General features: G+C 42.0%; 2 protein-coding genes across 10 annotated transcripts in view; one reads left to right on the forward strand and one right to left on the reverse strand.

The window, feature by feature from the left end:
* Positions 1 to 10: 10 nt before the first annotated feature.
* On the forward strand, positions 11 to 12,190 carry LOC131587347 (uncharacterized). 3 transcript variants are annotated; one of them, XM_058855123.1, is made up of 9 exons: positions 11 to 144; positions 311 to 392; positions 1,309 to 1,462; positions 2,838 to 2,983; positions 4,550 to 4,726; positions 5,428 to 5,541; positions 6,818 to 6,904; positions 7,751 to 7,898; positions 8,297 to 12,190. In XM_058855123.1, exons 1-9 carry the CDS (start codon positions 134 to 136, stop codon positions 8,326 to 8,328), a joined length of 951 nt encoding a protein of 316 aa, XP_058711106.1. In that variant the 5' UTR covers positions 11 to 133; the 3' UTR covers positions 8,329 to 12,190. The 3 variants fall into 3 exon arrangements, with proteins under 3 accessions (XP_058711106.1, XP_058711108.1, XP_058711107.1); XM_058855125.1 differs by lacking the exon at positions 7,751 to 7,898; XM_058855124.1 differs by lacking the exons at positions 7,751 to 7,898; positions 8,297 to 12,190 and adding an exon at positions 7,541 to 7,737.
* Positions 10,330 to 26,047, reverse strand: part of NADK (NAD kinase) — a 22,083-nt gene continuing 6,365 nt past the window's right edge. For 3 of the 7 annotated variants that reach the window (XM_058855091.1, XM_058855090.1, XM_058855089.1), the window contains exons 2-12: positions 24,769 to 24,982; positions 21,785 to 21,868; positions 19,332 to 19,461; positions 18,767 to 18,875; positions 18,425 to 18,510; positions 18,057 to 18,159; positions 17,087 to 17,238; positions 16,447 to 16,546; positions 15,644 to 15,801; positions 14,446 to 14,528; positions 10,330 to 13,455 (exon numbers count right to left, since the gene is read on the reverse strand). In XM_058855091.1, the coding sequence (XP_058711074.1) occupies positions 13,308 to 13,455; positions 14,446 to 14,528; positions 15,644 to 15,801; positions 16,447 to 16,546; positions 17,087 to 17,238; positions 18,057 to 18,159; positions 18,425 to 18,510; positions 18,767 to 18,875; positions 19,332 to 19,461; positions 21,785 to 21,868; positions 24,769 to 24,941 (1,326 nt within the window). In that variant the 5' untranslated portion in view covers positions 24,942 to 24,982 and the 3' untranslated portion in view covers positions 10,330 to 13,307. Of the gene's footprint in view, positions 13,456 to 14,445; positions 14,529 to 15,643; positions 15,802 to 16,446; positions 16,547 to 17,086; positions 17,239 to 18,056; positions 18,160 to 18,424; positions 18,511 to 18,766; positions 18,876 to 19,331; positions 19,462 to 19,566; positions 19,730 to 20,095; positions 20,354 to 21,784; positions 21,869 to 24,033; positions 24,280 to 24,768; positions 24,983 to 26,047 lie in introns of those variants that run through there. The other 4 variants (XM_058855093.1, XM_058855092.1, XM_058855095.1 and 1 more) reach the window with 4 other exon arrangements.

Genomic DNA, 26,047 nt, shown 5'->3' on the forward strand with positions numbered 1-26,047 from the left:
ATCGCAAGCGGCGCTCCCCGGCCGTGCCGGGGAAGTGACGCTAAGCGGGCCGGCCCCCGGAAGCGCTGCCGGGACCCCTCCGCAGCTATGTAGGACCCGCCGCCAGGACGGGACGGGACGTGCGGCCGCCGCCATGGACGGCAGGTACGGCCGGGCCAGGCCACACCACGCGCGGCACGGGGGCACCTCCCCGCGCTTACCCCGCGCCTCGCCTGGAGGCGCCTGTGCTGGGAGTGGGGGTTCGCGGGCGGTTCTCCTCCGCTGTGGGGGTGGTACGGACCCCCTGACGGCCCCGCTCTCTCTCCTACAGCGGCGCCGCGGCTCCGGCGGGGCCCAACCTACCCAATCTCACCCCGCGGCACCGGCAGCTCATCCCCACGCCCTGCGGCCCCGTGAGTACATCTCTGCTGCTGCGGGCAGCTTGCCGGTGTCTTCCGCTTTTCTCTGCCCGGGGGGTGGATGTAAAAATACGGCTCAAATCCGCGTCCGAAGTCAGGTGGATCAGGGAGTCAGGTGTCCGCGCGCCGAGGCTTATCACAGCTCTGCTGACAGCGTCGTGGAGTGTCCTGCGCTGGAGGGGACCCTCAGGGTCATTTATCCAGCTCTTGGCTCTGCACAGACACCCGAAAATCCTACCCTGGGCATCCCTGACAGCTCCTGGAGCTCGTGGGACTGTGCCCATTCCCTGGGGAGCCTGGGCAGTGCCCAGCACCCTCAGGGGAAAGAACTTTTCCCAAAATCCAACCTAAACCTGCCCTGGCACAGCTCCAGCTCTTCCCAGGGTCCTGTCCCAGAGCAGAGATCGGAGCTGTCCCTCAGGAGGAGCTGCAGATCCTGAGGTCCCCCTCAGTCTCCTCCAGCTGAACAAAGCAAGTGTTAAATTCCTGTGTGGATGTTGCTCCACCTGAAGTATTTTAATATAAGAAAATAGGACTTATTCTTACTGAGAACGCTGGCCCTGTCTTTACAGTTTTCTCGAATTAAAAGAGTGGGAAAATGTTATTTCCATGCTCTGACATGTATATGTGGGCATTGGCAATCTCCATGTTATGGGTTTTAACACCATGGCCTTGTGAGGCACAAGGGCTGTGGGTATAAACTGGGAAAATCTAGGCTGAGATTAATTGTGAAATAAAGTTAGAATACTCCCTTCCTCAGCAGTTTGGGAGATTTATTCCAGTTGTGGAGTTTCTCTTCCCAAAGGAAACCCTGCACTGCCTCATTTACCCCACTTGCCCCAATGTGATTTTTACGAACAGCAACGAGTTTATTCTGCAGGATGTGTTAAAGAATTTTCTCCCTTTACAGATAAAACCATGTTCAGAGCTCTCATTCCCTGTGAAGATCTACTTCTTTGTCACTATTTTGTCCCTACTGAGTGTCATAGGGCTGACCATAGAGACACTGGTGCGCCAGACTGAGGAGGATTTCACCATTTCCTTTATTCAGTTGGTTGGAGTTGGTAAGAAATCCAGTTTGGATAGAGTAAATAATGAAAACAATGATGATAATAATAATAATGATGATGTGATTAAGGAGCAACTGAAGTCTATTATATAAGAAATACTGCATTTTCAGTTATGCCAGAAAAACTCACCACTTCCTATTTTAGTGTCTGAGCCATAATGTGCTGGGAATTCAGGTGTCCACACTCTAAGCTTCCCTCCTTGGGTATTTCCAATTAGAGCTCCAGCAGAAACGTCTTGGGTCCCTTTGTATTAAACAGAAGTTAACATGAAAATAATAAACACGAGGATTTCAGTAAATTTCATGTGCATATGCCATCTCTGCAAAAAACCCGATGACCAAAAAAGAGCTTATTTTCAAATTTGGACAGATCTCTGTGGATTTAGCAGCTGAATTTGCAAAAAAAGGAAATACTGTCTTAAGCCTTTCAGGTCTTCCTGAGGTCATGTCCAGAAAATCACATGATTTGCTTTGTAATTGGCCAATCATTTTTTTCATTTTCTCAATCCCTGTTAAGGGCAATGAAACAGGAAGTTCGTTTACTGAAGGTTTGTTTAGGGAGACTGAAGTTATTATTTAATTTGAAAATTTGTACAATGCTGTCCCCATGTCCCAACAAATTTGGATGAGTTGATGTGTAGAATTAAGGAAGCAGTGCTTTGCAAAGAGAGATTTGTTCTTGTTTTGGCTGTGGTAAGAATTTGCAGCAGCATCCTGTGAAAGAACAAAGCCTTTGCTTTATTTTTTACCAAAAAAGCATAAAATTCACAGTGACAGCTGACTGGGGGCTTGATAAAATTTTATAAAAATAAAACTCAAACCAGTTCTCACCCAGTTATTTTTTGGATTATAGTTTGCAGGGTGGGGTGTTTCAAAATTTCCACACTTAAATAAACTGAATCCAGTCCATGTTCAGTTCCACACACAAACCCTGTGCAGTGGCCAGACCACACAGGCAGCACTGTGGAGAGTGTTTGTGAGTAATAAACTGCTTTTTAGTCGCCTGAATTACTGTGGGAAGATGATTTGATTTCAGTTCTTTAACAAAAATGGTGCTGTTTTATTAAATCAAATAAACAACTGGACATAATGTTCAGTGTGGTATTCATAGAATGACCCAGCCCAGCTGCTAGTTTGGATAATACACTTCCATTTTTCACAGTGTTACTTCACAAGTAATTAGTGTAACTAATTATTTAATTTATTGTGTGCTAAACACAGTGGGGAATGTTTTAATTACCCAATTCAAGCTCCTTGGTAAGAACAAAGACTGAGGAGCCTCGGGGACACTTTGATCCATCCACTTTGGCTCCAAAATAGGGAATTTTGCCCCTGTTTGAGCTGGCACTGACATTCCCTCTCCTCCCCAGTCTTCTGTGTGTATTATGTGAGCAGGGGCATCCTGCAGGAGAACCGCCAGGAGCTCGTTGTGTTTGTGCTCTCCATCCTGCTTGTGATGCTCCGGTCCATCATCAACTTCACTGTGCTCCCTGCTGAGCAGAAGCCAAAACTCCTGGTCAGTGTCCTGCTTTTAACCAGCTTTTCCTTCCCCCCACAGCTTGGGTTTGAAAATCTGTCATCAGGAAGGCAAGATGTCTGTGGTAACAGACATTTATATAAAAATAAATTATTATATATATTAATACATATTACTATATAATAGTATTGTGTTATATATAAAATATGCTATTATATATACTATATGTACTGTTATATATATATAAAATATTATTTTTATTTATTTCTTATATATTCATTATTTAGTTCTTATTTTTTACATTTATTATATATAATATATATTTTATATATAGTATATAATTATATATATAGTATATATTATATAATATGTAATTGGATATAATAATTATATGCATGGTATAATCATACATATTATATATTATGTATATAAATTGTTATATATTAATGTATTATTATTACTGATAACAGAGAGTCAGGCTGAATTGTCCCTATTGAACAACAAAATGTGCACACCCACAACTGCAAATCTTCTCTGAGCTGTTCTCTGAGTTTCCTTATGGCAGCACCCAAAAATAACTGAAATACCAAAGAATTACACAAAATTACTGTAAAATGTACCCTTCACCTACCCTGCTTCAGATTTCTCTCTGTGAAATGTCTGGCCTGAAGTCACATAAATCTAACATAGGCTAGAACTGGAATCCCCAGTCTGTGGGCACAGCCATTAGCCGGTGCTCATAAATGTGTTTTTATAAGATTTATGGGAACCTGCAAGGAAACAAAAAGATGCAATAATGCCACTCCAGGTTATCTTGTTGGCATTTTATAGCAGTAAAAAAATTAAAGGATTGTATTCTAGGCCTTACTGAGGTCTGTAGTTAAATTCCCACTTGTTATGCTTCCAGGAAATGATTTCTTTTTATCGCATACTTCTCAACAAGGTGCTTCCCTGCTGTGAAGTCATCCAAAAATTATTCTTCAGCAGGAGAGGTGGCAGCCAAGCAAGGGAGGGGGAGAAAAGCAGCTTTGCCAATTCAGTTTATTTATCAATTGGACATTCAGTTAAACAACTTTATCTGTAGCAAACTGGGTTGGTAGGGTCAATAAAGAACAGACATCAAAAAATGCAGGTTACTTTTAAGATGCACAGCCAAGTCATCAGTTTAAATATTAAACAAGGACTTCAAAGTAAAGCCTGGTATAAATGTGAAAAGTACTATTAGGGTTTTTTTTACTACTCTAACGGTGACTTGGATTACAGTAACTCTGCTTCCTGAGCCACAATAATTTCTAGTTATAAATATTTTCATATCAGTGTAACATCCTGAAGGATGTTTTGCCACTTGAGCCATCCTTAAAGCAGGAGAAACTGAGTGTTAATTCCAGCAAAGTGGGCACAAACAGACACAAACCTGTGTTTCTTGGAATTCCGCAAGTCCAGCATTGAGAATAATCCCCTGTCCCCAGTGGGAAAGGTTGATTTGTTCCAACAGGAAGCACAGAACCAGTCTCTGTGAAGATTTTGTTACTCCTGTCTGTATTTCCAGCTGGATTCCAGTGCCAGCCTGTTGTGGCCAATCCCATCCTCTTTCTCTTCCCTCAGGCCCGTTTTGTGCTGATCCTGCTGGTGGGCTCATTTGATGTGATCTGTGCCCTCATCCTCATCCAGAGCCAGTCCATGATGGCATTCCGAGTGGGGGGTGCCCTGGAGAGCCGCCAGTCCCAGTACTTCATGCTCAACCTCTGCTTTTCCATGCTCACTTTTGATCTGCAGGCACAGGTACAGAGCTCTGGCCCCCAGATTCCCTTTTTCCCTTTTATTGATAAGATCTTGGACTGGCTGAGTTGAATTATTCCATTCCAAGAGCAATCCTCTCTCTTACCTTTGTTATATTAACTTAATAATGGTTGTAGCTCCATGTGTTTGCCTTAGCTTAGTTAAAGTCCATAAAACTGAATCAAAATATATTTTATCATTGTCCTACACAAAAGGAGAACAGAAGCTTCTTTTGGGGAAGTTTATCCCTAAAAACAATTGCATCCAGGAGCTCCAACCCACCCATGGCTTCCTGAGCAAGGTTATTCCTGCCCATCTCAGCCTCCAGTCTTCTGATTTCCAGATGCCTCCTGCATTGAGGAAATGATTCTGGTGTGGGAGAGGGGAACTTGCCCAGCAGGGCAGTAAGACAGAAAATTAAGTTACAGATAGAGGGGATACAGATAGGGGAAGTGAACCCAAGATCTGTTACTTCTGTAAGCACCTCTCATCCTTATTTACTGCTCCATTACTTTGCTTTATCTGCTCTCCCTGTTCTTTCTGGTTGCCATTATTCAGGGAAGTACTTCTGTCCTTGTTTGAGGAATAATTTCAGCTTTTAGACCTGTGCCCAACTTGCTGTTGCAGGGAGTTTTTGGCAGATATTTTTTGGTGGGGCTGCAGGGTCTCCAAGAATGATTTAATCAAATGTTTGCCTCCCCCAGCTGTGCCTGTGCATCCTCTTGATCAGCCTGCATGAGATCACCTTACTGCACAACATCATCTCAGCCACGGGCATCGTCTGGGCCTGCCTGAAGGTCACCATGGGCATCATTGCAGTGAGTGTGCACTGCAGAGAACACTGGGGTCACACAGCCCCTGGCACTGCCCATCCTCACCCTGAGGGATTCCCACAGGCTCAGGGAAGGGAATCAGGATGGAGAAAAGCAGAGCACAATACTGAAGCCAGGTTTTGTCTAAATCTGGATCTAAGTTGAGCACACGGAATGAAACAAAGTCACATTGTCATTGTACCATTCTGAGGGACATTGTTTAAGTCTCAGTCCTTGATCACTTTAATGAAATCTGGAGGATCACACTGACTTGAGCAGTTCTGCCTCTCTGCCAAGGCTGAGTGACACCGGGAGCAGTCCCCCAAATTATTACAGTGTTACAGACAAAGTGAGTGAGGCCATAAATCCTTAGGAAAACACACCAAAAAGATGAGGGGTCCTTTATTGGGGTATCTCTTTCACATCTCAGAAACAGTTTCCAGGTTAACCTAAAGATTTGTGAACTTGAAACGTCATTTTTCATGTCAGACTGAACGTCCTCTGAAATCTTGAGCCTCTGTTCCAAGAATGATTGCAGAATCAGGGCCAAAGTACATCAGATAAGTGAGTTTTTTATTACCAGGAAGGAGTTTAGGGGTTTTTGGGGGTGGATGTTGTTTTAGGCTCCTGGGGTGTTTGCTTTAGTCACCCACACAAATTCCTGACAGCTGAAATTCAGCTCCCTATGTGTTTTGCTGAAATTGTGCTTTTAAAACACGTCACTTTTGGGTTTGGCGGGAATCTGGTACTGATCAGATACATAAAATCCAATCCTAACATTGGCACAGTCACTGCTGTCACCCCCAGTGACTCAGCTGCTTTTCCTTCCTTTGCTCAGACTTGCCCTCCTAGCACAGGGCTGCTGCAGTCCCTTTTCTTCTTTCCCAAGTCCCATTGTGAATTGTGAAATTAAATTCTCCTGACACTTCAATCCTCTCGCTTCTCCCACATTTTGCTCCTCAGTGACTGTACTTCTCTGTAGTAAAAAGCAAGGTAGAGAAAAAGTCACAGGGAGCTTTCAGTCTCTTACCTATGAAAACATTCAGCTTCTAGAGAAAATCTGAGTGTTCCCAGAGAGAAAGGTCATCATCACTCCCGGCCCAGCTCACGGGAAAACAAGCTGAATTTCCTACTAAAAAACACTGGTGGAGAAGGGAAGTGGAGAGCAAAGCTAAAATTGAGAACTCAGCTAAACCAATACTGGAAATGTTATGAAAAACATGCAGCTTTCATAGAGTATATAGCAATGACTTAAAAAGCTGTATCTCATCTTATTTTTCAGATTTTAAAAGAGCTGAAACCTTTGGTGTGGGTATTTCTGATTCAGAATGTGCCTGAGGTGGTTTATCTCATCTACCTGCTCTACACGGTAAGGGGAGCAAGGCTGGGGGTCTCACCCTCCTCCTCAGGCCCCAAAGGTGCTGCCTCACCCCTTCCCTGCAGCTCCTGCTGGATTTAAAGAGAGCAGAGCACATTTTGCCTCTCCAGGATCAACTTTTCAGGACAGGAACCAAGTCAAGTTGCTCTTGAACTGAACAGAGGGAGAGGCTCTGGAAGTCCCTGCAAAGAATGATGAGGGAAAGATGAAACAAAATCTTCAAGATAAACAACTCATCAAAAATGCCTCTCCTGCTTCACAACCCTCAAGTGGTGACAGAGCATTTGACCATGGCTCAGTTGTTGTATTTTAAAGAATTTCCTAGGCAGCATCCACAGCTGTGGATCCTGTTGTAGCCAAAACAAGGCAGTGCAAACCCAAAAAACTTCAGTTTGGGGCAGTTTTTTGGCTCTGTAACACTGCTAAAACATTTATCAGTGGGAACCTCCCACAAGATGTGTGAAAAGAGGTGAGGAGAGAGGAGGGCAAGGGGAAGCCAGGCTGTTCATCCTGGGCAGGGCTGGAATGATGAGAGTGGCCAGTGCTTCTCATATTTTACACCCAGGGACTGCAGCCACCCACAACCTCAGGGATCCGTTTATCAAATGGAGCTTCCCATTATTCCAGGCCTGCTTGAGCTGGTCAGAGTACAGCAGGACTCCACACTGTCCATACATCATAAAAATCAGAAAACTGAGATGGTTTCAAAGTGACCAGTTGGGTTTTTCTTTTCCCCCAGTTACCACCTGGTAAGAAATTCAGTGCCCGGTTGCATGTTGTAGCTTCGTGGCTTTGTTGCAGGAGGTGGTGATGGTTTTGTGTCTCCCTTTCCTGTAGGTGATAAGGGAGTGGGGCAAAGGCAGTTCTTACACCTTGGAAGCTGCTTTCATCACTGGCTCCTGCATTTCTGTCGCCATAAAATCTGTTCTGTTCTGGGCTCTGGTTCATGTCTACCGCAGCTTTGGGCAGGGACTGAGGGAGAGAAGTAAGTACCCCAAAAATTCACTGGGGAAGGTGGAGCCTGTTTGGTCACAGGGAAATAGCCAGGAAAATCCTTAGAGATAATCACAGGAGAAGGCAGATACCCAATCAAGCAGTTCTGCAGCCTCAGAATTACCAGGTTGACAAAGCTTAGAAGTTGGGTGGAACAGGTGTGGCTTTTCCCTGAAGAAAGCTACTGCCAACCTGAGAAAGAAATGCTGCTGTCCAAAAAATCACACCTGTGTGAGCAGATCTCAGTCTACTTGCAATATTTCACATTGTATAATACAGAGACAGTAAAGGGATGTGGGAGCACTGACGTGACACAACCTAAAGCTCCTGTTCCCTGAGGGTCACTGAGCCCCTGCAGTGCTGCTGACTGAGCTCCCTCTCTTCCCACAGTGTTTTCTTCCTATGGAAGGATTGACTCCTGAGCCCTCCCCATGCTCCCCCCTGCAGCTCTCAGAGTGAAGCCACCCTAGGAACACCTGACCAAGGACCTGCAGCCAGGGTGACAATAAAGGATCACTTTCCCAGGATGGAGAAGGTTCAGGAAGATGTCACACGTTCCTTGGAGTAGTGCAGGCGGTGCAGAGCTTAAAAAACAAAATATGCTGATCTTGCTGACAGGACCAAACAGCTTTCACTCACTCCTTTTCCTGCTCTGCTGCTTTGGAAGCACAGGGGGTTCACACCTGCACGTGAGAGGGGAATGGTGCTCCTTTCAATGCGTTTTGCCTGGATAGACACAAACATCATGAAGGAAATTTGCACACCCTTCCTCTGTACCCAAGTCTAGAAGGGGATTGTGATGCCATCATTTCCCAGCTTGGATCTACTGCTGAGCAGGTCCAGCCCTGATGGTTTGGTGACAGTGGTTTCCCCTGTTTAGGGCTCCTTTTCCTCCTCTGGCTTTAGAACATTTCAGTTTTGTTTTTTTTTTTAACCCCAGCTACACATAAAAACTACTCGCTGTAACCACATCCCTCCCTCAGTGTAACCAAGGTGCCATTTCATACCAGGGGGACTGTTCCAATTATGCCTTTAATATTGTAATTTAAAAGTTTGGTATTTTATTGACTGAAACCTTTAACTACTGGCTATTTTTTAATAAAGTACAAGCACAGTTTGTGTACGGGTAATTATTTCACAAGGAACAGCACCAATTCAGTGGGAAATCCCTTACAAAACTGAATAAGGAAGAGGTTGGGACTGGAATTCATGGGTGCTGCAGACATTGCCATTACACTTCACTTCAGACACAGCTTTATTTGCAGGCAGCTGGACATTGCAAAAAACAAAATTAAAAATTTATTACAGCTTATTAGGGGGATTGAGAAGGACTCTATCAAAAGTGCTGTAATTTTTTTTTCTCTTCCTAGCCATCTAAATCAGAACTTCTGTAACAAATACGTATTTTTCTCATCTTGATCTCCTAAACCTGAATCAAATCTACTTTATCTGTAGCCCAGGGGAGGCAGGAGAAGGTTAATGGTGTGTGGCCAGACTGCAGGGGCTGACAGAGCAGCAGCTGCCTCTGTAACTTCATCCCACAAATCCCAGTGGCACCAGTGTTGATGGAAGAATTAAACATTTGAAGATCACAATGTAATGTTTTCAGTCCTTCTCTCAGCCAAGCCCAGGCAGCAGGGCATGCCCAGAGCAGAGGGGAAGGCTCTGCTCTTGCACAAAGCCTCTGTTGGGGCAGAATGAGGTGATGGAAGTCTTTTATAGCCAGGCCACAGTGTCACTGTCACAGAAAGTCCTCTGACCATGGACAGCAAAGAGTTTGTCACCAGCCAAGCATGGAAAGATGGAAAACGCTGTCCAAGGTGCCTTGTCAAACAAAAACTCCACTGAAAAACAACTAATTTACCTGCAAAAGGCATCTCCTTGTCAAACAAAAACTCAATTTTAATTTAGGCAGCTGCTTTACTGCAAAAGACATCTCCTCGCATCTCTCTCAACTGTTGGAATGAGTTACAGATTAATTATGAAATCAGAATACTCTTAAACATCACCATAAATCTCAAGTTCTGGGGAAGAAGCATCTAGAACTTCATCAGAATGTGCCACAAGCATTTAAACCCCATTTTTAATTCTAAACTTCCTGGATATCAAATTATCAGATTATTTGATCAGTACTGCCCTTACCTATTTCTTTCCTCCTATTTCTATTACTGGGCCTTTAAAAACAGTAATGCAGCCCAGCTGGTTGTACACAAGATTTGTTACAATTTGCACAGCAAATTTAGCAATTATTTTGAGACTTTTGAGGAAAACCTGGTATTAGACATTCAAAAAAGCATTTCGTGTATTCCCAGAAAACAGGTGCTACTGTCCCTTGAAAAGTGTCAAACCCCACACAGTTCCAAGAAACTGATTGGGAATTCACAATTTTTATATTCTCCCCAGTCAAAGGGCAAATCGACCAATCCAACTTTACAAAAAGATTTTATTGAAAGGATTGAAAAATATTTTGTTTCTCAACAATATTTAAAACCAAGTTTTCAATGCATTAACAATATGTAACAGGATTTTTCATCTTTTAAAAATTCAGTACACTGCTTTATTCCTTACTACAATTGGTAATAACTTCAATTTCTACCAGAGGGTAACTTTTTTTTTAAAAAAAAAACCCACAAATTAATTTCCCAGCTTTCATTTTGGCCCTTTGTAGATGAAAGGATTTGTAGTGCCAGTGACTTACAAACCCTTTTATCAAAAACTCTTAATCAGCAAGCCCCCATTTTTTAGCACAGTTTAACCAAGTTATTCTGAATAAGCTACATCAGCAAAATAAGGTTTTATTGCCAATAAAGTGAGGTGCATACCAGTTTTTTTCTGGTTCAGCTCCCCCACTCCTGGAGCAGTTCAAATGCATAACTCCAGGGCTGCTCCAGCCTCACTCTCCTGCAGTTTGCAGATTAAAAGCCTTGGAAAGGGACTTTGTACACTCAGATAAACTTTGTGATGTATTAACACAACCCGGGCTGTGGAAGCAGCTGGGCCAAGGAGAATCAAGGCAGCTTTTGGAGGAAAAGCCTGGACTGAAGTCAGAGTGCCTGCCCCTGCCTGAGCCAGGGCTGCAGCTCTGCCTGGGCTAAGCAGCCACCCAGAAAAAGCCTTTTTTTAGCAGGAATTCCCTACAAGCAAAGTTGCAGCAGCCTCAGAGCCAGCAATGCAATTGCAGCAGGTGATAAACTGAAAGAAGAAATTTCAAGTCTAATGTAGATCTAAAGTAGTTCAGTACACTTTGATTACAGATTTAATGACCTGTGCATTCTGAAAATTAAAAGTTCGGCAATTTAGTCAAGAATAGCTTTACTATTATAAAAAGCATAAATAAAAAGTGCTGAATATAGTTTCATCTTTAAAAAAATACTAGATAAGGCTCATAAATCATTTCACCTCTGCAAAATGATTTTTCCACTCCCCAGTGTGCCTAGAACTCATTCTCCACTCATCCACATGTTTCTCTAGACACCATACCCTGTTCCTTCCCTCAATTATTGCATGTTTAAATAAAATAGCTTCAAAGCAAAAAGCCTGACACTTCTCTAGTTCAAAAAGTAACCAGTTATCAAATAACTGAATACTCCAGTTAGGAAACCCGTAAGCAGCTTCAAAACAGTGATAAAACAATTACTGCAGATTCAAGTGAAAGATAAATCCCAAAAGTTCTCTGGATATTCTCCAAGATATCCCAAAATCTATCTGGTTTTGACCAAATCAAACCAATACTCTATTTTACAAAATGTACAAACCAAGTGTTAATTTATATGAACACATTTTCATTGTGATTTGAATCATTACCCAAGAGTTTGCTTCTCTTTTCTGGAAAAGTGCTCTCACCTGCATTTCATGAATTCAGCCTAGGGCAGCATTCAAAAGGGATGAGACATTATTGAAACCACCAGAGAACAACAGGTCAGGCAGAGTTTGGAAATGAACCAATTTCCACTTTGGACCACAGAAACAATGTAAGACAATCATGAAAAAAAGTTCAGCAGAGACTCTCACTCAGTTCCCAAGGAAATCCCACCTCAATCAGTAAATTCATTCCTTGGCAAGATTCTGCCACAGGCATTGAACAGCTCCTGTCCCTTCCTTTAGTGAGCGATGCAGCAAGACTTGAAAATGCTGAAGTTTAGATAATATGATCAAGAGACTGCACCACAGAGAACATAAATGTAAACATTATCCTCGGGCTTGCTATTTTGCAGTTAAAGTACAGTACAAACCCTTTTTTCCCCCAATCAGTTCGGGTTGTTTTTTTTTGTTCTTTCATCAAAACACATACAATAAAGTATGTACAGAGAGAAGTTAGAAATGCTTGAAAGCATCTTAAAAAAAAGTAAATGTGAGACTTAGAATCTCTTGAGTGTGCTGAAGGCACCGTTGCTACTCCGCGGGGAATGTGTCCTCTCCTTTCTCCAGCCCACCAATGCAGAATCCCATCCTGGATTACTCAGCACCAAGAGTTGGAAGGTATCCATGGAAGTTGAGGGCATTCAGGATCTAGAATAGGATATTTTCTTCAGTACAACAGTGGAACCAGAATTCAGTAGCAATTGAAGTCCAGATTCTTCTTGAACACTTGGACAATTATTTTTTTAAAACATGATAGTCTCTAATGCTATCATTTATCCCAGGGAATCAAAGAAACATAGTAAGAAGAACTAATACATGGATGATTCCCACCAAGAGGAAGTGCAGAGCTGTGAATCAGCTCAGCTACAAACCCAGAGAAACCTGTAATAACTAATGCTCATCCCTGCTGTTTGTGGGTATTTCCACAGACTTGACAGCCAAATGTCAACTACTGCTCAAATGGATACAAGAGAGAGAAACGTATACATAAAAAAATATATACTTTTTAAAACTAATTCCATGTATTAATAAAAAACATCCTTTGTGGGTGTTTCTCACTTGCAAGTAAGAAAGTACTTTCTGGGCAAGGTGTATTTAAAATAACAAAGAGGAGTTGTTTTTTTTTTTTTAAAGAAAACTCAGAGCCTTTCTATTACTAGCAGTGTTAAATCGAGTTACAAACCTATAAGATGAAAGAGATTTTAATGCCACTTTTCCCTGGTGTAGCTACATTCAGCCTACCATGGAACTGGTAAGTCAGAGGTTACAATCAAATCTGCAGATGTGGTTTTTGATAGCAATCGGGAATAATCCACTCTCAGACTCCTCCTTTGGAAGGAAATTCACACTGGATTAGAACCATCAGGGCCTTCCTCAAGGTGGACAGGAAGGAGCACAACCCTGCCCAGCCACTGAGGGATATAAACCACAACCACAAGGCAGCTCTGGGGCAGTGCCCACACCAAAAGCTCCAAAATCCAAGCAGAGGAGAGAGATTCTGCCACATTCCACTGCCATGAGCCCTGCTAGGAGTGGACACTCAGAATTCTTCTTCCTCCACGGCGAAGTTGTTCTGCTTCTTGCGGACGTTCCAGTGCAGGCACTCAGCCAGACTCTCGAACCAGTCGCTCACAGGGTCCCGGAAGCAGATGGAGGGGAGGGGGTAGCAAGAGGTAGTGATGCTGATACTGCAACAGCACAGGGCAGTCAGGCAGGGACAGCAACAATCTGAACATACCCCAGCCTGTCCCCACCCAGCACAGAACTTATTCACTGCCAAACAACAGCCTGCCATGATCAACGATCAGAACTGATGCTGGTCTCAGCTGGGCTTCAAATAACGAGCAGAGCTCTGGGGACTCCTTCTGTGACATGTCTGTGAACCCCTCCACGGCATCCTGCAGCTTCTGGCATCACCCACACAGGGACAAGGAAACCCACGGCACCACCTTGGCCTTTTGGTTTTAAGCAACAAGCCCAAGGATTCCAGAGTGCAACCAAGGGCCAAAACTCGTGTTTGAATCTTTACTGGGCTCCTGAACTCCTTTATAGATGATCCAAGCTCAGAGGAAATAAAACCTGTTCAGGATGGAGGCTTACACCAGCTGTACATTTTCCTTCATGGCAACTTGTGTGGGCCAAGAGGAAAAAGAGCATCCTGAATAAAAAATCTGCCAACCTCCTTCCCAGAGCTGCCTTTAATCGCCTCTACCACCACATACTGAACTCAAAACTGAGGGACTTCACACCCTTCTGCTCACTCAAGGCCAGAGCAAGTGACTACAACCACTCCAAGTTAACCCAGTTTAATCCATGTGGAGTATTCCAGCACCTATGCTCACAGTCAGCTCCTGTTGGTTTGTATCTTTCAGAATTCTTAGGATTTATCTTGAAGTTAAAGTTTACAGTTTTCTAAAGATATGCCCATCTTCCTTGCCAAGCATGCAATGTTTACAGAGTCTGAACATTTCATTTGCTTTTTTTGGGAAGATCTAAAGAACTCAAGTTGGAAATTAAATCCTTTTAGTGCAGTTTGTGCTCTAGGAGGTGTTAGGGTTTATAAAAGCTTCTTTCTTCACTGACAAAAACCCTTTTGGCAGATGTTAGAGAATGAGGGAGCTGCATGAATCAGGATTTTTTTATACTTAGAGATAACACAATCAGAAAAAAGGTTTGACCTGTCTCCATGGCATATTTCCTGCCTCTTCCTTCCATCAAATGAAACCCAAGCCGTGTTCCTGGCATCTGGGGAGAGCATAATCTGAAAAATAGGAATCAGATGAACTTCAGGTCCAAAATTCTAGAACAACAAACACCTCTTTTCCATCCTCCCTTTGAGTACAGAGCTGAGTCTTTGGAACTCCACAGTTGCACTGAATTTCTCAGCTGTCCATGGCAGCAGTGCAGTAACACCAATCAAGCTCCAAACCTCTCTTTTTTGTTTATAAACATGTATTTTTCTATAGGCAGTAAATCCCATTTTTATAACCCACACAAACCCTCCAGTTCCAGCCAGTTCATGCTTTAATTCAGTTACAGGAGCTGACTTCTCTCTCAAGGAAAATTAAAAAGCTGATCCAGAAAAATAGATTTTAATATGTAATGAATCCAAAGCTGTCAAATTTAGGAAGTTTGGCTCCTAATTAAATTACATTCCTAATAAAAGAATTAGCCACTGGCCAGTAACACCCACCAACATGAAGGTAAGTGTGAGCTGAGAGCAGTGCCATGAATAAACCTTGAATTTATGTTCTAAAACAAGAATAGAAAGTCCACAACATGCTCATTTCTCAATGCTAATCCTATAACACCTCTAGGAGCCCTTCCAAATCAGCTCCCTTCCTATTTAAGCAGGCTGGTAACAGAGACAAAAGGAGAAAGGGGTTCTTCCTTGCACAAGAGTATTTGTCCAAATTACCCATCAACCAAGTCTAATTTATATTCAGTTATTAAATGTCTTTTTTCTGCAAGACAACATTAAGAAATCTAAATCCTGAATTGCAGATAATGTGACCCGTTTATACTTAAGATCTGCAATATTTCTTACTGCATGAAAGGAGAATTTTTGATTCCCTTCAGAGCTGATCACTTACAGACACTTCAGCCAAGATTATGGAACATTTTTCTGAATGCAAATGTAGGAATTCCCATTTTGTAGAATGTTCCAGAGCTACAATCCAGTAGGAAAAGTGTAAAGTATTCCACTAGTGGGTAAATTCTTCTAAAGAAAGCCACAATCTTGAACCAGACTTGGTTTGATCCTGCTCCAAGTGGGAGCAAGCAGGAGCCACTCAACACTTCCCACCCTCCTCACACTCCTGTGGCCACTCCAGAAGTTTTTAATTCTCAAGGAGAAATAAAAACACAGAAGCCAACCTTGAGTTCCACTCCAGCAGGAACCACAATGGGTCTGAAGGACAGGGAGTGGGGGCAGATGGGGGTGATCATGATGGCAGGGACATTGGGGTGGATCATGGAGGCTCCAGCTGCGGCGGCGTACGCAGTGCTGCCGGTCGGCGTGGACACGATCACCCCTGGGGACAGCAAACAGGGCAGGGTCATCAGCTCTAAAAACCAGGGATTGCTCTGGGGAACACCAACACATCCCACCCTCACCCCTGGGGACAGCAAACAGGGCAAGGTAGGGCAATCAGCACTGAACCAGGGACAGCTTTGGGGGACACCAATAAATCCTATGCTAGGAAAGTGAACCTCTCCACTTGGATTTCGCAGCTCAACTGAAGCCCAACACACACAAAGTGAGAAACACCCACCCCAACCCTGCCTCGTGGTTTCAGAAGTTGCACAAACTCAGATTACACAATTTTTTGTAACAGTGACTTTCATTTTTTTCTTTAAGGGTAAGAGCTTTAAAGATTAACTCCTGTCATTCATAAGTTGAGATTGTTTGCCTTCAGCAAATCCCAGGCCAATCTTTTCAGCTATTTCTTACCCTTAGCCTGAAATATAATACCCCAAAAAAGATCTACTTGCCCTCACATGCCCATGAACAAAATCTTTCAGCACCTAAAGCTTCACTGTGGGAATGAACACACCCATTCTTTGCACACTTGTGTTTGCTGTCAGCAGTGAACTAGAGCTCTATTTCCATGAGAGAAAATCCTCCAGGAAAGCGCAGTGGCCTGCACCTTAGCTGGGACAGCTCCAGCAGTACTCACCATCTCCTTGCACTGTGGTTATCAGGTGCCCGTCCAGAAACACGTCCACGTTGGACAGGTAGGAGGAAGGGCCACGATCCACCACAACTTCATTGAGGACCTGCCGTGACACCAAGCATTACTCCAGCCTGCTGCTGCTGCCTTGGCAATGAAATTAATGTCAAAAACAGAACATGTTTTCCAGGTCTCCTAAAAATTCGTGCTGATTTAGTACCTCCAAATTTAAGACTCTTTACACTTCTGTCCTAGCGAGTGCCAGCTGAAGTTTTGAGATGTTAAGAATTAGTCCCAGGAGCTGGTCACTAACAACGTGCAGGGCTTTTCTTTTCATGTATAAAAATGTTTGGTGTGTGTGACTTTAGAACTACTACTTTGTTTTCAAAATAGAAGGAAGGTTGGACTCAAGCTTGGAGATATTTTCCAGCCTAAACAAATCTGTGAAATTATTTCTATAACAAAGTATGAGATTAGCACTTCTGACTGCATAAAGGAAATGTGTGCAGCAGTTGCTCAGCATTTAGAGCACATTGTGAATTGGAGCAGCAAGGGCCAGCCCCACACTCCTGGGGGAGAGTTTCAATGAAACAAGTACAAATTACAAATAATAGATTGGCTCTTTTGGCTTGTCTTGCCCTCTGACCTCATACTGCATAATCTGCTTGCCCACTTCTTTCTCCAGGTTTGCAGACACGACTCCGTTTTCCTCTATCCCATTCTGCACTGTGGTTTTCTCCCTGTGCTCCTTCACTACCTTCACCTTGAGCCTGCTCCGGAGAACGAGAGCTGCATTGCCTGGAGGGGAAACACAGGGAAAACACACAAAAATGAGATGCTGGCACAGGCAATAACCCCAGCAATGACTAACACACTTTATGAAATGCCATCCATCTATTCCTGAGTTTTTGATATTCCCAGTTTCATTCACAACATAGTTGGCTACATTTGGCTGAAGCTCAAAATTGAATTTTAGAACCAATGAGCAAAAATAAAAATCAAATTTCAAGCCAGTTCCTTCCCACTTTTCTCATTAAGTAAAAAGAAAATTTAAATTTTATATAGACATGATTAAAATGGGAAAACACTGTTGGGCTCATATGAACTTCAATAACAAAAAAGCCAAGCTTAAAGAAAATTAAAGCATTAAAATATGTATTAAAAGATAACATTCTAGTGAGAGTTTTATACATCTTTTCAGGAACCTACTTCGGATGCAACTCAAATAACCTCATATTGAAAAAACAAAGAATTCATTTCCTCAAGTATTTTATTTGCCTGACTTTCAGTATTTAAACACTGCACTTTATTTCTATGTTTAGTTGCCATTTAACATAAATTCTACATTATCTTACACTTATTTACTCCATAAAGTTATTTCTTAGCCTTTTTCCTTTACAGAGCAGTACAGAGAGCAGCACTGTATGGGTCAATGCAATGCAAAACTTCTGTTAATTTAAGATACATCTGTGGTAATTCAAGATACATTTCTGTTAATTTAAGATTTCTCTTCATCTCAGATACATATCTCAAGTTTCAAATCTTAAGGGCCAACCTAAAAGAGCTGCTTAAGAAAAGTAACACACAAACACCACACCTTGTCCCCTTAAATTTACCTTCTATAACCTGAGTGACTTGGGACTGAAAATTCTCAAAATTAAATGGAGTAAGAAATCCAAGGGATCCCAGATGAAAAGCCATAACTGGAGGTACACTACCCTATCAATAAAGAAAAGAGTTTTAAAGCTACTCAGTCAAAGCAATCCATACTTCAACTATTTGCCTCTAAATATTGTGACTATTGATGAAACTTCAACTGTGCTTAATAAAAAAACAACACATTTGACATTCTTTTCACAAGGTAAAAAAGAGGGAATGAAGAACAAAAGACAAATCCTGAACTCAGTAACAAAGAGGGGAAAAAAGCACTTTTAAATACTTCCAAAGGAAAAGGTTTTAGGGTCTATTTCCCATCAGAACCAACCTGGAAAAGTGAAGAAGCATAAAGTAAGGTCCCATCTCCTCCCAGGCATATGATAAAGTCTATCTGATTGGAGATATCATCATAGTCTAAAAGGAACATTGAAATAAAAAGTTTTGAATTAAATTGTATCCACAATCTTAATTTCCTAACAAAAAATAGGAAGGAAAATTACAGTTTGCAGCATGCAAACACTCCCTCACAAATATATAAAAAAGCACAACTAAGCTGTAACAACAACTCTGCAAAAGACAAGAGTTTTACAAATCTGACCCAACAACTAAGAAAACACCAAGCCAAAAAAAACTACATTCTAACAGTCCTTTCAAGATATCATTTCCATACCTTCTCTGAAGGTGCAAAATTTCTTCTTCACTGGTCCAAAATTCTCATCATTAGCTATAGCAGGGTCTTCCAATACTTTTTTTTCTACATACACTATCATATTGTTCTCCTGAAGAGAGAGAAAAGAAGCTTGTGAGGGATCTCCTAAAAACACGTTTGACTCTTTCCATAATTTCCATTAATTTAAGACATATAAGTATTATTTACAGTAGTGTTCTGCATCTGCTGGGTGTTTTTAATGTATGGTCTGATCCTAACCAGAATTTTGCAGCATGCACAGACCATTTAATAAATTAAAGCTTGGCTTGCAGATTACATGATACAGCAACATTGCTCTGTTTGCTCAAAGCTTAAAGGCTTAAGCTTTTTATATCCCATTCCCGTAATTTAGAACTGCAAACAGAATGGAAGTTTTTACTTTAATAGTTTTAAGCTTCAGTATGAATCTTAACTTCTGCATCTTTTTTAGTACACCCTGTGGCAGTGGGTTTAAAGATTTGTTTGCACAAATTGTTCACAGAATCAGCAACTGGACAGAGCTGAGGTGTAATTTATATTTTCTCACCTCAGTGAGGTACACACAGAGCTCTTTGAAGGGCTGCAGCAGACTGGCATCACGGATCTTTTTAATCACAAGGACACTCTTGGGAGGTTTGTTCCATGTCAACCGCTGGCTTGCTGGATCCTGAATGTGCCTGGGGGACCAAAAAAACCCCAAACATCACCACATTTCAATCTGACACGTTTCTGACCTGGAAAAAATACATCCTCCAGTATGGAGGCCACACAGCCCTACATACCAGGCAGGGAAAGGCAGTAATTCACATTGCATTGGTGTTTCTGAGGGCAAGGCAATAATTCACATTGCAGTGAGGTTTCTGTGCTTTACTATGTGCAGGTGATAACCCAGAATCAATATTTCTGGTCCCTGCTGCCCTGTGAATGACCTGTGCCAACAGGGACCTGAAAAGGAACATCACAAAAGCTCTCAGATCACGTTCCTCAACTGACTGACACCACAGTGCTGCTTTCCTCTTGTTTTAGGCTGATTCAAAGGAGAAACATTCAATTAGAGGATCTGAAAAAGTCATAGCATGATTTTTTTTCCCTATCCAAAACTCTACATCAAACAGCTTAATGTAAATTTAAAATTAATTTTATTTCAGTGCTCACATTTGAGATACAAACACAGCAGAAACTAAAGGATAATGCAGGGCTTTAATATCAATAATGCTGACAAGAACTACGGATTGCAGCACTGAATAAACCCAGAACTAGCACCAACTTAATTCAAACAAAAACCAGTCTGCATGTTTCAGCTCTACTCACCAATTCCATGCAGTTATACTGAATGAAAGGTTATTCATAACTTGTTTTAAGATCTTCATGTTTCTTTGCAGGGCTCAGGCAAACAGCTCCAAATAAAATAAAAGGCTGAGGCTTTTGTCAGTTATTAATAACTGCAACCTCAAAATAATACATTTTTCCCTGAAAAATGTTTTTTTTTTCTTCTATTGAAGATTTCAATTAGTTCTGATAAAAAGTTGTGAGGCTTTACAAAAAGTCCTGTGTAAAACTTGTACTCCAGATCTTTGAGGCACATAATAAACAGGTATTTTGATTTTCCCTTCTCACAAGAGCACAAGCCCCTGATGCTTTTTTCACTGAGTATACATTCAATTCATCTGCTCATCAAAAAGCAGGTTTGCAAGTTTTACAGCTGGTTGTATTGGAAGAGACACCCAACTTTCCCTAATTTATGTCTGCATGTAAAAACCTATGATTTTCTGTTAAAAATAATCCCTCCAGTGAGGAGAGTTTAACAGAATTACCCACAGCAGAGGGGAAAAAAACACCAACAAGGTTTTGCTTGTTTTCAAAACCCACAAAACCTTGTGTGTAGTAAAGTAATTTACAATTTGCTTTTCAAACAGTCCTTGCCTTCAGCAGCCTGGGGGCAGCTCTGCTCCCAGCCCCACCTGCCCAAGTTTTTCCCTGGCACAATCCTGTCCCTGTCCTTATATAACTGGCCTGGGCCAGCCCCTGTGAAGAGTAATGCCCCAGGTCAGGTGGGTAAATACAGTCTGGGCAGGCTTTCCACTGCACTGCAGCTCTCCAGGGCTCTTTACAGCACCAGGAGAGAATGAGGAAGCTCTGAGTTGCCAAAGGGACAGATTTGTGTTACACTTGCCCAGGAAAAGTTACCAAGAAAGTTTATTTAGGCAAATAAATATTGACCGCAATGTCTTATAGTTAACTGGAAGAGCAATAAAACTTTTTTAAAGGGGGGAAAAAATCACAGATTGGTTTGGGTTGGAAGGGCCTTAAAGCCCATCCAGTCCCACCTTCCACCATCTCAGGTGGCTCCAAGCCACATCCAACCAGGTGTCAGACACTTCCAAGTGGGGCAACACAGCTTCTCTGTGCCAGGGTCCCCCAAAACCAGGGACCACTACCTTGGTTAAACCCTGAAATTCCTCACCCGGACAAGTCAAGACCCCTTTTATAAAGCAGACAACACCTGGTGTAGAAAGCAACACTTCATGCCAGCCAACCTACAAAATTAAAATGTTTGTTTGCCCACTACACAGAAACCAGCCCTTATTTCCACATTTATCAACAGTCCAAAAGCAAACTGGCTGTAACTAAAAGCACCAGAGACCAAACAAAAATTGAAAGTACAAATTCAAACATCATCACCAAGGGAGGGAGAAGGCTTCCTTCAGATTTCACAGCACACAGAACAGTTCCTCTTCCTCCCCTTGCAGTGCTTAGAATAATTTTTATTGAGCTGGAAATATGAGAGTTGCCATTTTAGACACCAAACTATGGACTGCAGACCATGCCAACTTGGCAAAAGTGACCCCAGGATGGCAAGCAACATGAAAACCTTTTGAATACCAGGTAAAATAAAAACAATGCTGATTAGAAGGTGAAAAAAATGGAATCAGAGGAAAAGCAAAGTAGTTTTATTTGCCACAGAAGGAGCACAGTGCCACTGATGGGATGAGTACTCACATAATAGTTTTAGGATTCTGCAGCATGCAGGCCTTTGGTCCAAACGTGGTCACTGGGCATGGTCCGTGCAAGGAGCGTGTTCTCCTGAAGGCAGAGCAAATAATCAGTGAGTAAGAGAGATGTGGTGACAAACTGGGTCTGTCTGCTCAAATACCAAACCCTTCTTTGAACCAGCTGCACAAAAGCAATACAGGGCAAAGTGCATTTCTAAAACCTACATGAGTGCTTCCCCGGCAGGGTAATTTTACAGATTAGCTCTCACATTTCCAATGGCTGCATCAGTTTCTAAGTGACACCAGTTTCACTGCTGCAGGCACAAGAACAACACTTTCATTCTGTGTTTCTCAAAGCTACATCCTACCCAAAAGCACATTTTTTAGGATGACTGAATCTGGTATAAATACAGCTAAAACAGCTCAGGGAGTGATCTTTCCCTACTGAGGGCAGCAATGTTATTATTAATATAATGTATTAACACAGACATTGGGTTTCAGTGTGACTTGACAAGCATTTACAAGGAGCTCTCCAACACCTTCATATGTTTTTGGCATGGTCAAGTCACAGTGATGTTTGTCATGGTCATTTAGGCACCCTTAATAAATTTAATCAAATAAATTCTTCAACTCTAAGGCACATGGAGATTTGTATCTGCAATATCAGGCTGCAATTTTAAACAGGCTGGAAAAAAAATTGCTATTTCCTCCCATTTATTTCTCTAATAAAATCTTTGTCCTCAAATAAACAGGGGCTCTAAGGTATCATTTATCCTCAAAATTGAATCCCACCAGGACACAGGGTTATTCCTTGCTGTAGGATGAGATTATCTGGAGAGAGTCAGAACTCTTCTGCCTCACTTCCCTCCCAAGCTCCTCCAGCAAAGCTGCAACTGGGAGCAAAATTTGCTCAATTCATGGAACTGTTGAAGCATCATGTAACCACTATTAGAATTCTTCCATTATAAAGAAGGGAGAAACATTTCTTTCCTGGGCTTAATTCAGTAACATCTTGCTTGTAACAATCATCACTGCAGTGCCTACTATTGTGTGTTACAAAGTAGCTCAGACCAGCCAGATGACTCAGACCTAGAGCTAAAAAACCTCAGAAATCTAATAAAAATCAAAACCAGATCACAGGTTAAACATATAATTAAGGAACAACAGCCACATCTTATTTGTTCCTTGCCTAATTAAATATGCCAGTCTAAGATTTGAGTTCCAGTAACAAAACCAGAACAATTTCTTTTCCGTCTCTAAGTCCAGGCATGACTGACCAAGTCAGGTAAGAAACTTAATAAGTGTTTTATAAATTTACCTTATTTATACTAAAACAGAAAAATGAGCAAGGGCTAACATAACAAGAGATTAATGTATGTGTCAATGTGGGCAAAGGGTTGATAAGTCTCTCTCTACTTGTGAACAATTACCCTTGGCATTAGGAAGGTTAAATAACACCCTGGCAGAATCACCTCCCACTTGCACCACTCCAGGTTCTCCCAGATATCTGTAATATTTCCCTTCTCCCAACACAGGTCATTATTTGATGCCACTCCCAGTAACTGGCCAAATTCCAAATTCTGTTTCCACATGAGGCATCTGACCTTCATGACATTCCAAAAGTTTCCTGTGCAAGACCTAATTAATAACTGGTGCAAATTTTACCTGAGATTTCACTTGGTTTTATTAGTGCTCAATAAAATGCCTGAACAAAAAGAATTTCAAGTTATTCACAGTCAGGCTGCCTTTGCTAAGAACAAGCAGCAATGCCCTGGAAATTATACATGTTTTAGGGAAATCTACTTATCAGTTCCCAGCAGCTGGGCAGCTACTTGGAGCTGAACACCACAGAGGAAGGCAGAGAGCTGCACTTCCTGACAACCTGCAAAATGCCTTGAGACAATTTAGCACTGAAGACAGCCAGTGAATGACTGCAGAGCATCCCAATGACAGAAAATCTCAGAAGCAATTACCCTGATTTAAACCCACAATGGACAGAGCACTACTGTTTGAAAAAGAAGCTGTTTAGCTAGGAAATACTACACAAAAATTTAGACCACTTTGCCTTCTGTGCAGATTTACCAACAGGTTTGAGAAGGGAAAACCACCAGTTTTACAGCACAATTTAAATATCAAGTCTTACATATTGACCATACACACATCACCAGAGCTACAACAGAGCACAGCCCTCAGAAAACACTTCCCAGAAGCATCAAATACACTGAACTATAAACACAGAGCAGTTATTTTCCTAACCTTTCAAGGCTTTTAGTTTGCCTCCCTTCACCACAAAGCTTCCCCCTGTGCTCTTCAGCCTCACCCGCGTGCTCTTGCCTCCCAAGAACATTCCTACCAGCAAAGCAGGAGCTCTGAACACGAATTCCATCTGCTGAGCAGCACCCTTGTGGCTCTGCCCATGCTTTAGGGACAGTCACAGCACAAGGAAGGTGAAGTCCTGCTGTGCTCCCCACAAGATCAAGACACAGCGCTGCCTCTGCCCGACGTTCAATATTTACAGTGGGTTCAAAGATCACCAAATCAAAAGTTCTACCCACCCTGTCCACATGACAGGAGCCTTGCAATGAGATCAGAAACTTGGCTCCAAAAAAGGAATGGGTGTTTCTCACTGCTCTGAAAATGTCTGCAAACACAAATTTACTTTTTGCTGTCTCATGCATAACCTAACACACAGGTTTTTAACACACAGCACTAAAGCTCTAGCTTGAGATTTTGTAAAAGTCCGAAGAATCTGTCTCCACTGTTGACTAATTATTTTTTGGAGACTGTGAGCTCTGCAGGCAACTGTTTTGACAAGCCATGAAACCTTGATTCTGAATCTGCTCTTAGTCAACATCCCACCTTCAACTCCCCACCTTCATTTTGAACCTTCTGACGCACATTTTAAGAATCCCTCATGGTCATATTAAAAAAATAATAAAATCTAGTTAACTTTTTAATTTTAACAACAATGGGAAGAAGCAGGTGCCTTACCTGAATTCTTTGGTGCTTCCAAGGGCTGGTGAAGCTGACAAACTCCGTGACTTGGCTCGCCCCCGGCTCATGCTGCCCCACTCCTCATCATCGTGACATGCCAAGCAGTGGTAGGCAGAGTCTGAGCTCCCATCAGCCTTGCTGGCACACAGCTTCTCCCGACTCATCTCCATGCTGGAACTGAAGGAAACTCAGCCAGAGAGAAATTCACTCTCTGTGGTGGAGACAGAGAGGCAAAATCTCAGTATTCACAAAGGTAATGGAGCTTTCCTTTAAATTCAAATTATGGTTTCAGCAGGCTCAAAGGAAAACAGAAGCTTTGCTAACACAATCCCTCTTCTCTCAGAAGATAACATGCTGAACATAAAAAAATTACTGGAGTTCTGCTTAATGTCAAGAAAGTCCTGGAATTGTCCAGAAGATGAGCGTTGCTGCCGAGATGAGCCAGTGCTTTGAGCCATCTCTCTGCTTTCTGCAGCTCCTGCTCTGCAGTCAGCACTGCTGACCAAGGTGGTGCTTTCCCAGGGCCCCCACAGTGGTTTTTATAATTGTTTTTCAGTAATTGAAGTGTTTTAAAGTCCCTGCAAGAAAATCTGGAGGAGCATGTTACACTAAATAGGGAGTTCACACACACTAATAAACACCTCTCCAAAGAATCTGGGAAGTTCTTCAAGGTAATCAGAAGTCCCTGGAATTAAAAATGACCAGCATGTTCCCAGACAGAGAAGAAGTTCATTACAAAGTTGTTTCACGATCAGCACAGATTTGTGTCTTCAGTTACGTAAGAGATAAAATTAATTTCTTTTAGATATTGAAAAGAAAGAAAAGCTTTAAATATGTACCAAGGAATCAAGGCTCAGGAAAAACTATAAAGTCTCCTATGAGATGATACATATGTTGAACAGATAAAATAGAATACTCTAAGAGGGAAAAAAAAAAATCCCTGTCAGATAATTCAACAGAAATAACCTTAACAAGCCTCAGCTTTTGAAAAAAAAAAAGAAGAGGTTAATACCAAGCTGAGGAGAGACAAAAACAAGTTGGAGGACAATACCTAAGTCCTTAACTCATTTTTGACAAACTGGGGAGATGGTCCAAAACAAACAGGACAAAATAAGGACAAATGTGCAGTATTTCAGTTCCACGAACAACCAGCACAAATGAAAGACAAACAGCTGGTTAGAGCACAGCTTTGCAGAAGTAAAAAAAACCCAAAACCAACCCCAAACTTGAAATTACTGCAGAAGTTCTGGAGATCTTGTGAGCAAGTTCTCATCAT

Source organism: Poecile atricapillus, chromosome 22 (assembly GCF_030490865.1).
Source record: "Poecile atricapillus isolate bPoeAtr1 chromosome 22, bPoeAtr1.hap1, whole genome shotgun sequence".
Taxonomy (NCBI): Eukaryota; Metazoa; Chordata; class Aves; order Passeriformes; family Paridae; genus Poecile; species Poecile atricapillus.